The following is a 14,092-nucleotide window of genomic DNA, read 5'->3' on the forward strand; positions in this document are numbered from 1 at the left end:
TACTGTTTTTGCTAGTGTTGTTTGGTTCTTTATAAAGTTGCATGGTTCAGTGCTGGATTATGTTTGTCATTATAGGGCAGCACTTTTGATATTTACAAAAATGTTGCAACTTGCTTGTTTTCGATCTCAAAGTGATGGCATGTCATGTTTTCGCCTGGTTCAGCATTCCTCCTTAAAAAGTATTGCTATGTTCTGTTCTTTTCGGTTTTGTTTGCTCCTCCCCATTATCTTAATCACCTACCAACATCGCAGCGGCCCCCGTCTTCCTGACGGAGCTTCGTAGCCAGGATGTTCCTGATGGATTTCCAGTCAGTTTTGACTGCGTAATTGTCGGCAAACCCTCTCCCACTGTGCGATGGTTCAAGGATGGAAAGCTGTTAGAGGAAAACGACCACTACATGATCAATGAAGACCAGGAAGGCCGTCACCAGCTGATCATCACAGCTGTGCTCCCCACAGATATGGGCGTATATCGATGCATGGCTGAAAATGACAGTGGCATCGCCTCCAGCAAGGCTGAGCTGAGGGTGGACAGTGAGTACACTGTTAAAAGAAAGTGTCTAATCAAAACTCACAAATATAGACAAGAAAGCAATGTAATCCAAAATGGTGTCCCCTATTGAAGCATTTTAACAAAGATGGCACTTTCTTTTACCGGTGCATCTGTGAAGAGTAAGAATGCAACTGCATGTGTTTTGTAAGAATAATTGTCATTGTCTGTAGATGGCCCCAAATTGCACCTACATTCCCAACATACTTAAAATGAATGCTTTATTTATTTATATATATATATATATATATATATATATATATATATATATAGAACTAATCATTGATTCAGACTCGTGTATCTTTGAAGTATCTTGCAGCTCAGACTATGACACAGCAGCTGATGCCACAGAGACGTCTTCCTATGTCAGTGCTAAAGGCTATGTGTCTAGGTAAGATTTAATCATTTAAAGTGATTTTTATGACGTATGTCAATATTACAAGTACAAATCTCTGATTCACATTTTATGCTAGTTTTAAATGGGCTCCTGCTTGTCTTTGGTTTGCTCTCTTAGCTCGGAGCACAGGGACACCGAGGCTTTTGAGTCGGTGGCAGAGGACGAGCAGCTTCCTCAGGTTGTGGATGAGTTACATGATTTATTCCTCAGTCCTGGAGCACCCATTGCCAAAATGAGTGTTAGGGTCAAAGGTCAGCTATATTTTTTAATGGATGCAAATGGTTTTGTTTCAGATTCTATTTGATCTGTATTTTGTTTATTTATATGCACTGTTTATTCCAAGTGTTTCCTTTTTTGCATCTGCACCTGTTGTATCTGATATTCAACTATAGCTGCTCTGAGCATAAGCATTCCATCCTATTTTTAATGACCTTGTTTATATTCTTAATACACATTCACATTGCTTTGCATCTAAGACAACTTTAATTTTCAGCTGTTACATTGCAGAAGTAATATGGGTTGCAAACACAATTTCATGTTCAACACCATTCTGCAGGATTTCCCACACCAAGAGTTTACTGGTTCAAAGATGGCACCCCACTTCAAGCCTCCAGCAGAATTGTATTGTCGACCGAGCGAGATCAGCACAGTCTTGAGATTTTGGATGTTAAGCGCGAGGACACCGGAGAATACTCGGCATACATTAGCAATATAGCTGGATCTGCCTACTCTTCAGCACGACTGAATGTACTGGGTAAATGTTCCTTTTAAGCTTTAAGCCTTTTTATGTGTTGCTTCCATGGGGTCTTTGTAAGATAATGACAGGAAATGGAAGCATGGTGAAATTATATTATAAATGATAATTATGGTGATTTTTTTTTTCACATTAAATGTATTTTTAGTGTGCTAAATAAATGATAAAATGTTTGTTTGTATACTTAATTTCAACTCGTTAGCTCCTGGAGAAAGGCCAGCACCTGAACAGGGACGAATGAGAGGTAAACATCTGTGATGTCACATATTCTTGCACTAAGCACAAGTAATTGTGAATCGTTGTTCCACATGGTGTGGACAGATGCAAATGCATTTTGAAATTTGCAGTAATAAGAAAGATTAAGCCTGCATATCATTTGCTATGCCACTTGTATTTTTCCACAAATAGATTCAAAGGTGCCACTTGTGCCACCACGTTTCCTGGAGAGGTTCAGCAACAAGAAGGTGAAACAGGGAGCAAGTATAACCCTGTCAGTCAAAGTGGAAGGTATGGTGTGTTACCACAATAAATTAAATGACTTTAAATGCAATTTTGAGAAATACAGCAAAGCATTAAGCATAATGTTCAGTTGCACGTTACATAAGGTGAAAACATGTAAAGCTTAGTCAATGTCTTCCAAAGGTTCCCCAACCCCATCTGTGAACTGGTTAAAGGAAGTGTCGGATAAGGATGTTTTATGGATCAAGGCAGACACACCAGGTTACAAGGTGGCCAGCTCTGGTTGTCAACATAGTCTAATCCTCATGGAAGTGGAAAAAAAACATAGTGGCATGTACACTTGCATTGCCACCAACCGTGCTGGACAGTCGGTTAACACAGCCCGGCTGGATGTGGAGACAGGTCAGGAACTCATGGTTTAGTTATTGATCATAGTGATGGCAGGATTGCATTACTTTTTAAAAATTATTTTATACCAAGATTATTGCTGGTATATACCTTTTTGACATTATTATTACTCTTTAAATAGACTTTTATTAATAAGCTGATCTGTTAATCATCACGCTTATACTTTTCTATCCAGCAGCACCAGAGCAAAAGAGCAAAGTGGGGGCAGAGTAAGTTTAAATATAAAAGCTTACAGCTGTCAATTAAAATTCCTTTATTCATTACAGATTTAGATATTAACATTTCATTATAATATTTTTTCTCCAGGGTTATGGGAATTACCATTAGCCCACCGGAGGAAGCGGGCAAAGGTGAAAATTTGATAGATGATGTTTTGTTTAGGTTTTTATTTAAATATCTTTTTAACTGCTTTATACTATCAATGCGCTGTCAGATTTTGTCAGAGTGAGTGACTGCCATTAGGCAGTTGTGATGTAATTTGCAACAAGTGATAATTGTGATAACATCACAGGGGAGGTCAAACTACCTTACCTGGGTGAAGTGGGTACAGAGGAATTCTTACAAAAACTCACAACCCAAATCACTGAAATGGTATCTGCCAAGTTCACTCAAGGTAAGAGAAAATTATTATTTTTTTTTTCATTTAGATCATTTTCAGTCAATAATATCAAGCTAATGTTTCTGTAACCTGCACAATATGTATAAATGTGTGTACTATTTGTACTGTACATTTTTTAATTAAATTAGCATTCTTGATATGTCGTTATTTTGCACTATTTATCATTTTAATGTAGTTTTCTCTACAGATGCATCCTAATATTCACTCAAAACAGTATGCGCTGTTTTTGAATGAGCTTTGTGTGTGTCCAAATGCTTTGAATTTATCTAACAGGATGTACTGAGTACTGAAATGGAGTACACCTGTTTTTAATTCACTTTTTAAATGAATAATTATAATCAGGAAATTTTGTACGAACATATATTCCTGGACTTCCCTTCTGTTTTATATATATATACATACAAAACAGAATATAATCTTATCTCTCTGGAACCCCAATTCCCCCTGTTCACCAGTTCACTGACCCCATTCTTTTGTCTATCCATCAAACTATCCATCCATCCTCTCATCCCTCTATTCACTCACATTCTCATTGAAGCATTGATTTGTTCAGACAGCTTACAGAACCATCAAGTGCTCCAGTGGATGAAATCTTGGCCAAAAGTAACCAGTATGTATCCGCAGAACCTCCAGTGTATCACACCAGAACCTTGACTTTTTCTCCATGAGGCTATGCTATTGTTAATCACGTTGCATGTCTATTTCTTTGGTTCTCAACATCAAAAAGAAAAAAGGAATAAACCCCTAATTTTAAGATATTGATATGTTAAGAACAAAATGCTTGAAGTATGGCATAGTGGTAATAAAGTCATGGTTCTTTAAAATCAGGGCCATTTTGTCACAATTCAGAATAAACTGGACATTTTGAAATTCAGTGTCTTATTTTTACACTCTCAAGGTGTCTCTGTTTCAGTATACACAAAGAAAATGGATGAACACTCACTGTATATTCATTTAGATATGGAATTGCATGAGCAATACATTAATGTTTGTCTGGGCACAGTTTTGTTTAAATACACATGATGTTAAATCACAGGAGAAACATGTACAGCATTAGTTATTATATCAGGAATCATAGATGATTAAAAAACAATAATAATGGACCTTACAGGTGAGCTCAAATGATAAATAAATAAAAATCCTCTTTTTCTTTCACTGTTATTTACATCGTTTTTTTTTTTTTTTTTCCTGTTTCTACAAAAGCGACGAAAAAGCTCTACACTACATGAAGCTTGTCTGATGAATATTCTCGAATACATGCCCAAACTGAGCAATAAAACTGGGTAAACTTAGTTTGTAAAATAACACACAGATTGTTTTTGTAGGTACTGTAGATTTAAATCTAGTGGATCCCAAGCTTTTTAAACCGCCATCACTATTTATCCCTTCACGGACCTCCATCACCCTCTCTCGCCAAAACACGGTATTTGCTTGAGACACAATCACGTTTAACTGTAAATAACTAAATAAAGCAATTTTCACTCATAAGAGAAGATACTTGAAATGTAGGCTAAATAAGAATGATTATTGCTGCTTACCTTCTCTTAGATCTGCGAAACTGGACAGTTTTCCTCATAAATCGTTCTCGGCATCCATTTTGGCGATATTCTTTCCAAATTATTTCATATTAGCCTACCACCACCGTGTATCTCTTCGGGCTCGCTAACTTTTAAACAAATGTCTGTATAGCTAGAGTTTCAGTACGGGGGTTATAGTTTAGCCTTGTTAACCATCAGTTCGCGGTATTTTAAAAAAGGCGGCAATATTTCACAGCAGAAGAATTCGTCATCGCGATTTCGCGAGAAATCATTACCACGCAAACGCCATTGTTTAATTGTTTATTTGTTGTTATCAAGTTTGTATTTTGAAAACCATTGAAATTCTGAAGTACATAGGTTAAAGATGTGCACAGTGTGTGTGTATGTATAGCCTATGTTTGTTTGCTTACTATATATATATATATATATATATATATATATATATATATATATATAAAATTATTATTATTATTCAAATTTCATGTCCAGATTAATATTATTAAATTATATGGTCTGCTGGATTTTAATTGAATACCTTAATCTGAGCAAATGTTTTTTAGCTGAGCTTGTTTCTTGAGCTGATACTTACACATTATTGTGTCTTGAAATGAGCATAATTATCGCTTTCTTCCTCTATCCTTTCTGTCACTTTCTGTTTCAAGCTACATTACGTGTCCCAGGAGCTGAAAGTGATGATGAAACAAAAACACCATCACCATCTCCATATCACGGCCGATCACGCCCTCCATCTCTGATCGCAGACTCATCATCTGAATCGGATGAAGGAGATGCCAGGGGAGAGGTATCGCAAATATCACACTCTTTATGTCATTAACAAACTAATTTTGCCACTTTGAGGTCATTTTATTATTATCATTATATGTCAGACCTGTTGGATTCTATTTAAATAAGAATTTTTTATTTACCATGCATTGAAAAGGGGAAATAAACATGTTATGTTAGAATATAATTCTGTAGTTCATATTATTTATGTGAATTAAGCATCTGGTTAAGTTCACAGAAGGATATATAAAAGCAGAGTGTTCTCATATTCTAAAGTGTGAAGAGAGCACTACACATTTTATAAATGTACTGTTATCTCAATGCATCTGTGCAGATGTTTGATATCTACGTGGTGACAGCTGATTACAACCCCATGGGTGTCAGTAAAGATGCCATCGCTCTGAAAGAGGGCCAGTATGTGGAGGTTCTGGACTCCGCCCACCCACTCAAATGGCTGGTCCGCACCAAGCCTACCAAATCCAACCCGTCTCGCCAGGGATGGGTCTCACCTGCATATCTTGACAAAAGACTGAAGGTCTGTTTAGATTTTTTGTTTTGTCTTATAGATAAATGTGCAACTGGTGCCACTGGTTAATGTGATAGCATGTGAAACTTAAATTTAGATCATTTATAATGGACTAGCGGATTTGACACTAGGGTTAAAAATGCACATAATTTAATGATAGCTTTTTATAGTGTTTACAAGTCTTTATAATTTCTTACTAATGATGGATTGGTTGTGTTGTAGCTGTCTGCAGATGTAACAGACGTCCCAGAGACCACCAGAGAGGAAGTCACCGAGACAGAGTACAAGAAGAAACTCTGGTAAAATTTAGACACATTAAAAACAGTGTTCAATGTGCATTTTATTCTGTACTAGAACTCTACTCATTCTACCTCCGTTTCACTTGTATCTAGTCAACTTGCTCAGGAGCTGATCAACACAGAGACCGAGTTTCTGAAGGAGATTGAGTTCGTCACATCACACCATCTGAAGCGTGTGGATGACGAGAGCACACCACCTGATATCGCCAGCCAGAAGGAAACAATCTTCCGTAATATCAGTGATTTGAAATCCTTCCACAGCAGGTACAAACAATCAAATATTATGGTTAATTCTGTGGTTAACTCTATATCTTAAATTTTCATTCTTAAGAACTATTTTAGTCTTGTCATACAGCAGGAAAAAGCTTGAGGAAAACACTTGACTGTTGTCTGTTTTCCAGCTCTTTGCTGCCTGGTTTGCGTGATTGTGACACGGATGATGACATTGCCATGCATTTCTTGAGAAACTCTGAAGGTTTTGAGAAATATCTGCAGTATCTCATTGGACAGTCACAGGCTGAGTCCGTTATCAGTGATAAAGAAGTGCACCAATATTTCAAGGTGGGTTTACAAAATACTGACAGTATATCGTGACGGATTTCATGAAATCTGCATTAGAAAAAAGAGACTTTTCTTTGTCTGTAAACTAAAATAATTTGCTATTCTGAAGACGCAGAACATAACATGTTTTATCTTTCTTTCATTAGAATTATACAGTCTCAGAGTTGGCAAATGTTGACACCTCAGAGGGTCCGGTGCTCAGTATCAATGCTTACCTTCAGAAACCACCAGAGAGAATTCAAAAGTACAGGGTTTTACTGAAGGTAATACTAACTTGAACTTGTTTCTGTGTGAAGAAAAATCTCCAATCTCCTCTTGCAAAATGCTGAATAACTATCTAAAAATGTGGTTAGGAATTGTGTTATTCATTCTGCGATGCATAATAATTTAAAGTAAGCATCCCTTTCCAATTCCCCATAATTTCATTATAGGAACTGATCCGGAACAAAGCAAGGAACGGTCAGAACTGCTGTTTGTTGGAGCAGGCCTATGCTATGGTGTCATCCCTCTCCCAGCGCTCAGAGAACACACACCATGTATCTCTCATTGAGAACTACCCCGCCAATCTGGAGGCGTTGGGAGAACCTATTAGACAGGTACAGTCTCTAATCTCAGATGTCGCTCTTTAATTGTGAAAATTGTGACCCTGGACCACAAAACCAGTCAAAAGGGTCAAATTTTTTAAATTGAAATGAATACATCACCTAATAAGCTTTCCGTTGAATGTATGGTTTGTTAGGATAGGACAGATACAACTATTTGAAAATCTGGAATCGGAGGGTGCAAAAAAATCAAAATATTGAGAAAATCGCCTTAGCAAGTCCTTAGCAATGCATATCCACTCACAAAAATAAATGTTTGATAATATTTACGGTAGAAAATTTACAAAATATCTTCATGGAACATGATCTTTACTTGATATCCTAATGATTTTTGGCATTAAAGAAAAATCAATGATTTTGACCCATACAATGTATTGTTGGCTATTGCTACAAATATACCCGTGCGACTTATGACTGGTTTTGTGGTCGAGGGTCAAAATCGCTTTGTGATAAAGTGCTCTCACATTGTCAATTTAACAACTTTCTTGTAGTGCACGATTATAAAGTGAAGCATTTTTCTTTGTTTTACAGGGGCCTTTCACTGTTTGGGAAGGAGCTCCTGGAATTCGATCATCTGCCAGAGGTCACCACCGCCACGTTTTCCTCTTCAAAAACCATGTGGTCATCTGCAAGCAGAAGAGAGACACAAATATGGACACCCAAACATATGTGTTCAAGAATATGATGAAGGTTGGAGCTTAGCAAAAACTTTTTAAATGAATGTAATTAACTCTTTCCCCGTCATTTATGAGACAACGCTTCCCCACCATTGATGGAATTTTCCAGTTTTCCGTGTTTTTACTGTTATATGGTAGGGGGAGCTATTACACATCTTCTGAAAGAGTACTGAATCTACTGATCAAAACACAGGCGAAGAAGAAGCAGAAACAAGTGATAGCATATGTAAGCAGATGCATATGTAAAATAACGCGATCATCAACTTTACAGCACATAAATCAAAACTGCCTAACGTTACCGAATGAAATGTCGACCCAGGATGAGCTATAGGACTGTGCAAGCATTAGGGGTGTTGATAAACTCGATCTACTCCATCTGTGTTTTGATCATCGTTCTGAATCCGATCCGGAAGTTATGTTTGAAGTAGTGTTTTTGCTCAAAATGTTGCCTTTTTTAATGAAACTTATCTGATAAAATAGAATACATGAAGCTAGAATAAAATGTTTTTTTGTCTGTGTCTGTTCTTGGTTTTGATATATTGCATTTTCAGATACTCGTACAGCAAAATAATCTGGGGGCCATGAAACTTTTGTGTCAATGATCAAAAATGCTGGCGCTGGCTGGGAACTTTTTTCAAAAACACTAGCGGGGAAAGAGTTAAGTGACTAATATTGTAAAAAAAAAAAAAAAAAAAATGTAATGTATAGTAAAAATATTTTATTGTTTTGCTTTAGCTCACGAACATTGATGTGAACGAGACCGTGGAGGGTGATGAGAGAGCATTTGAGATCTGGCATGAGCGTGAGGACTCTGTGAGAAAATACACACTGCAGGCGCGGACTGTCATCATCAAGAACTCATGGCTGCGCGACCTCCGTGACCTTCAGCAGCGTTATAGCATGCCAGCGTGGAGTAAGTCACTAACGTTAGCATGAAGTACATGGCTCACCTAGAACACTGCAGTGACTTACTTTTGTAGGCTAACCCAGAAGTTAGCATCACCCATTGTCTTTTGGATTATTGCAGCAAATACGCTCTGTGACCAACAAAAGTTTATGATTCGTACATGTTTTGTTCATCATGATAATCTTTACAAATGAATACAACTTTACATTTTGAAGCTTAAAGTGATAGGGGTACGTGAAAAAATGTTTGAATAAAAGCCTAAATTAAATCTGTTCATCATATAAAGCAATAGAGTCTCGTCAGAAAATTTGGACTAAACCGCTCAATTCATATGGATTAATTTTACGATCACTTTATGAACTTTTTGAAGCGTCACAGTGGTAGTTGAGTGGCTGTCAATGGATGGACAGAAAGCTTTCATATTTTATTAAAAATATCTTCATCTGTGTTGATGAAGATGAACGAAAGTCTTACAGTTTGGAACGACTATCTTGAGCTTGTGTTCACCTTATTAACCAAAAAGTAAAATGCTAACTCATTTCCTGGTTTTGGTCTACAAAAAAATGTCATCCCTGGGGGTGGCAAAACACACTCCACTTATGAAACATCATCATCTATTAAATACTGTCATGTTCTTAAATACTACAATAATAATAAACCCTAGTCCTAAAATGTAACATTTTACTGTTATTACAGGCCTTCCAGATTTCGACTCAGTGTTGACAGACCTCACAGCAGAGCTCGGACAGACAGTAAAGCTCGCCTGCAAGGTCACCGGTGCCCCTAAACCACAGGTCACCTGGTACAAAGGTAAGGAAACAAATCTAGGGTGTTTCCCCTTTTGATGTCTTCTAAGAAGTAAAGTAATTCATCCGACTCTCACAAACAGACGGGCGAGCTGTGGAAGCGGATCCTCATCACATCATCATTGAGGACCCAGACGGCTCTTGCACACTCATATTGGACAACATGACGGCAGACGACTCTGGCCAGTACATGTGCTTTGCCACCAGCTCTGCGGGCAACGCCAGCACACTAGGCAAAATCACAGTGCAGGGTGAGTGACGGACGTGAGCAAATTGAAGCAGATTTCACAATCTGTGAAAAGATTTAATTAAATTCTTGTTATTCTTTTAATCCATCTCTTGCAGTACCTCCACGTTTTGTGAATAAGATCCGGAACGCCACACTCTTTCCAGGGGAAGATGCTCAGTTCACCTGCACCATTCAGAGCGCACCAAGTCCCAAGATAAGGTAGTCACTCCATTTTGTACACTGCCATTCAAAAGTTTGGGGGTCAGTAAAATTTATTTTCTCATTAAAATATTATTAAAGACATTTATAATGTTACAAGAATGATTGCGTTATTAGAATGATTTCTGAAGGATCATGTGACACTGAAGACTGGAGTAATGATGCTGAAAATTCAGCTTTGATCACAGGAATAAATTACATTTTAAAATAGAAAACAGTTATTTTACCAGTGATAAACTTTTATACAATAGTATATATTATTTCCGTGTTTAAAATCCAATCAAGGCATTCCATAAATAACTAAACTCAACAATGCCATCCATTTCACTGACCAAATTTGTCAAGTTAGTGTTAAACTATGGCATTTCCTTGCACAGATGGTTTAAGGATGGTAAACTTCTAACAGACCAGGAGAAGTTTCAGACATACAGTGAACCACGCAGTGGAGTGTTGGTCCTAGTTATCAAGAGCCCTGGAGAAAGAGACCTCGGACACTATGAGTGTGAGGTATGGAGAGTATTACTTGAGTCCTTACAGCTCTTACTTTACTCCAACCCTGAGGAAATAAGCCAGTGATCATCAAATTATTAATTTGCAGCTGTCGAACCGTCTGGGCAGTGCCAGGTGTGCGGCACAGCTCATCACTCCTGCTGTGGCAATGGCGGGAGAACGTCGAGCAGATCAGGCCATCACTATAGAAGGTAAGAGACATCTGTCAACACACATATGCCACCTAGTTAAAAACATTAAAAGTATGACAGCTTTTCCCATCTGTTATGATTTCACTTGCTGAAAACTTAAAAGGGATTTAAAAAACATGCATGTACAAATTCTTTTACGATATTTATTGATTTTAAAGGATTAGTCGACTTCAGAATTAAAATTTCCTGATAATTTACTCACCCCCATGTCATCCAAGATGTTTAATCGAAAAGAAATGAAGGTTTTTGAGGAAAACATTCCAGGATTTTTCTCCATATAGTGGACTTCACTGGGGTTCAACGGGTTGAAGGTCCAAATGTCAGTTTCAGTGCAGCTTCAAAGAGCTCTACATGATCCCAGATGAGGAATAAGGGTCTTATCTAGCGAAACGATAGGTCATTTTCTTAAAAAAATAAAAATTATATACTTTATAACCACAAATGCTTGTCTTGCACTAGCTCTGCGATGCGCCACGCATTACGTAATCATGTTGGAAAGGTCACGCGTGACGTAGGCGGAAGTGCCAAGCAAGTGTTTACAAAGGGAACGTGTAAAGAGTCAAACGGCCTTTACAAAAGAAGGTAAATCGGATGATTTTGAAGTTGGAGTTTTTCGCCCTACCGCGGTACTTCCGCCTACGTCACATGTGACCTTTCCAACGTGATTACTTAATGCGTGGTGCATCGCAGATCTAGTGCAAGACGTGGTTAAAAAGTATGTAATTTCTATTTTTTTTTTAAAATGGCAGATCGTTTCGCTAGATAAGACCCTTATTCCTCGTCTGGGATCATGTAGAGCTCTTTGAAGCTGCACTGAAACTGACATTTGGACCTTCAATCCATTGAAAACCCAGTGAAGTCCACTATATGGAGAAAAATCCTGGAATGTTTTCCTCAAAAACCTTATTTTCTTTTCGACTGAAAAACAAAAGACATAAACATCTTGGATGACATGGGGGTGAGTAAATTATCAGGAAATTTTAATTCTGAAGTGAACTAATCCTTTAATAACGGGGCTACTATGAAAGATGGTTTTAGAAATTGTCAGGTCCAGAAAATGAGAAAAGTATAAGTTGTAATATAAATTTACCTATATTTAGAAATCTGACTAAATGTATTCCTCATAATTCAGCATCATGTTTGTACCTCTTTGACAAGAAGTGAATTAACTGAAATTTGATAACTGAAAATAAATGTAATGTTTTTAAAAGATGTAACCTATTTAATACCATTTTTATGTTGTTTTTCACCTAGTAACGGAACAAGAGACGAAAATACCGAAGAAAACCATAATTATGTAAGTCTCATACAGTACATGCACCAAAACACAAAGTGCCATTCAAAAGTTTGGGTTTTAAAAAGAAATTAATACTTTTACTAAGCTAGGACACATTACATTGATAAAAAAAAGTCTTATTTTTCAAATAAATGCTGTTCTTTTGAACTTTTTATTAATCAAATAATCCTGAAAAAACATCAGTTTCCACAAAAATATTAAGCAGCGCAACTGTTTTCAACACTGATCATAATAAGAAATGTTTCTTGTTATGTCTACAAAACACCAAATCAGCCTATTGGAAAATTTTCAAGAGAGTTATGTGACACTGAAGACTGGAAATTCAGATTTGCATCATTACATTATAAAATATATTCAAATAGTTTATCTTAGAGTTTATCTTAATACAATATAATTAAATTCTTCAAGTGTAAACTGGCTTTACATATCACAGTTTGTAAATTTGATGGCAGATTTTTTACTAAAGCTATGCATTATGTTTATGTCTACTGTGTGCGTCTATCATGAACCATACTCACAAATGTGATTTTTCCACTTTAAGCGAGGAGACCATCACCACAGTGGTGAAGAACACTCGTATGAAACGCCACGCTTCCCCTCGACCATCGCCCATGGGCGCTTACCGCTCAGAGACGTCCACTCCCGAACCTCCCAGACAGAGACGAACCCTGGCCAGGAAGACTGTACCGACAGTGTACGTTCAAGAGCCAGAGGGTGCCACGGCCAGGAACCCAAGATGGGTGGAAGTCGAGGAAATAATCGAGTATAAAGTGAACAAATCACCCAAGTTACCAAGGAGAAGGGGCGTTTCCCCCAGCAAGTTGTCACCACTGGGCAATCCAAACACTAATAACTCCAACAACAAGTTAGTAGAGGAGACAATGGGTGCCGCAATGGCTCTACAAGCGTCTTCTGGTACGGATGAAGAGGAAACAGTGCACAATGTGTCTGAGGTTGACAATATGACAACATACCCAACCGTTATTGGAGAAATTAGCGACCCATGCGTCTTGGTTGACTCTGATGAAGATGAAGAAGGAACTGTTGTCTTGGAGCCCGAAGACGACGAACTTGGTGCCCGAGACTGCAAAATACTGACCGATGGGAATCGAGTTCTTAATCTTGAAGACCTCGAGGACTACGTCCCTCAGGAAGGGGAGACTTTCGGCAGCCATACAGACCATCACGTCCCTGTTGAGAAGCCAAGCGAGATCTCGGTGGTGCAGAGAGAAATTAACGAGCCTGTCATTGGCAAACCCATTCTGCTGCACGTCGGACGTCCAGTGGCAGCCGCAAAGCCTAGCATGGGTTTCTTCGGTTCCTTCAAGGAACACATTTCCAGCATGTTTACTCCAGGTTCATCGGTGAGCGGCAGCTCTCGGTCAAGGCGAGAGAAGACCATACCTATTCATGTGACAAAAGAACCCAACAGTTCACACCATGCCAGTAGCTTTGCGAAGTTTGACATCCAGCCGACGTACTGCTCCGAGGTCCAGAGAGGAAAAGAAGGAGGTCTGCAGAGCTTCAAAACGCAAGTGTCCGCACAAACCTGCAGCTACACACCAACCGGACAAGTCACTCTTCAGATCAGCAAGAAGAAGCCATTTGAAAAGCAGTAATCCTCAGGATAGAGTCTTCTAAGCTTGTTTCCGGCGTGCAAGTAGCCCTGGTCTTTAATGGGAACACTTCTGTAAAATCTAATTCAATCGCAAAGTTTCTGCTAACAGCAGATCATTCCATGTTGAGGCAACACTTTTTGC

At 38.1% G+C, this 14,092-nt stretch overlaps 1 protein-coding gene across 38 annotated transcripts in view; it reads left to right on the forward strand.

Annotated features, from left to right (window-relative positions):
- Positions 1-14,092, forward strand: part of LOC127506203 (obscurin-like) — a 62,957-nt gene that overhangs the window by 48,062 nt on the left and 803 nt on the right. For 34 of the 38 annotated variants that reach the window (XM_051882417.1, XM_051882425.1, XM_051882427.1 and 31 more), the window contains 27 exons: positions 253-534; positions 860-941; positions 1,065-1,198; positions 1,504-1,701; positions 1,904-1,945; positions 2,110-2,208; positions 2,344-2,562; positions 2,744-2,777; positions 2,875-2,918; positions 3,080-3,181; positions 3,741-3,797; positions 5,388-5,527; positions 5,843-6,043; positions 6,257-6,333; positions 6,427-6,597; positions 6,735-6,894; positions 7,041-7,157; positions 7,326-7,490; positions 8,028-8,186; positions 8,909-9,086; positions 9,777-9,890; positions 9,970-10,137; positions 10,232-10,334; positions 10,712-10,841; positions 10,933-11,035; positions 12,290-12,332; positions 12,874-14,092. The exon at positions 12,874-14,092 is cut by the window's right edge and continues 803 nt beyond it. In XM_051882417.1, coding sequence (XP_051738377.1) covers positions 253-534; positions 860-941; positions 1,065-1,198; positions 1,504-1,701; positions 1,904-1,945; positions 2,110-2,208; positions 2,344-2,562; positions 2,744-2,777; positions 2,875-2,918; positions 3,080-3,181; positions 3,741-3,797; positions 5,388-5,527; positions 5,843-6,043; positions 6,257-6,333; positions 6,427-6,597; positions 6,735-6,894; positions 7,041-7,157; positions 7,326-7,490; positions 8,028-8,186; positions 8,909-9,086; positions 9,777-9,890; positions 9,970-10,137; positions 10,232-10,334; positions 10,712-10,841; positions 10,933-11,035; positions 12,290-12,332; positions 12,874-13,951 — 4,400 coding nt within the window. In that variant the 3' untranslated portion in view covers positions 13,952-14,092. The remainder of the gene's footprint in view (positions 1-252; positions 535-859; positions 942-1,064; positions 1,199-1,503; positions 1,702-1,903; positions 1,946-2,109; positions 2,209-2,343; positions 2,563-2,743; positions 2,778-2,874; positions 2,919-3,079; positions 3,182-3,740; positions 3,798-5,387; positions 5,528-5,842; positions 6,044-6,256; positions 6,334-6,426; positions 6,598-6,734; positions 6,895-7,040; positions 7,158-7,325; positions 7,491-8,027; positions 8,187-8,908; positions 9,087-9,776; positions 9,891-9,969; positions 10,138-10,231; positions 10,335-10,711; positions 10,842-10,932; positions 11,036-12,289; positions 12,333-12,873) is intronic. The other 4 variants (XM_051882418.1, XM_051882419.1, XM_051882420.1 and 1 more) reach the window with 4 other exon arrangements.

The sequence above is a fragment of the Ctenopharyngodon idella genome, chromosome 23 (assembly GCF_019924925.1).
Source record: "Ctenopharyngodon idella isolate HZGC_01 chromosome 23, HZGC01, whole genome shotgun sequence".
In the NCBI taxonomy this organism is placed as follows: domain Eukaryota; kingdom Metazoa; phylum Chordata; class Actinopteri; order Cypriniformes; family Xenocyprididae; genus Ctenopharyngodon; species Ctenopharyngodon idella.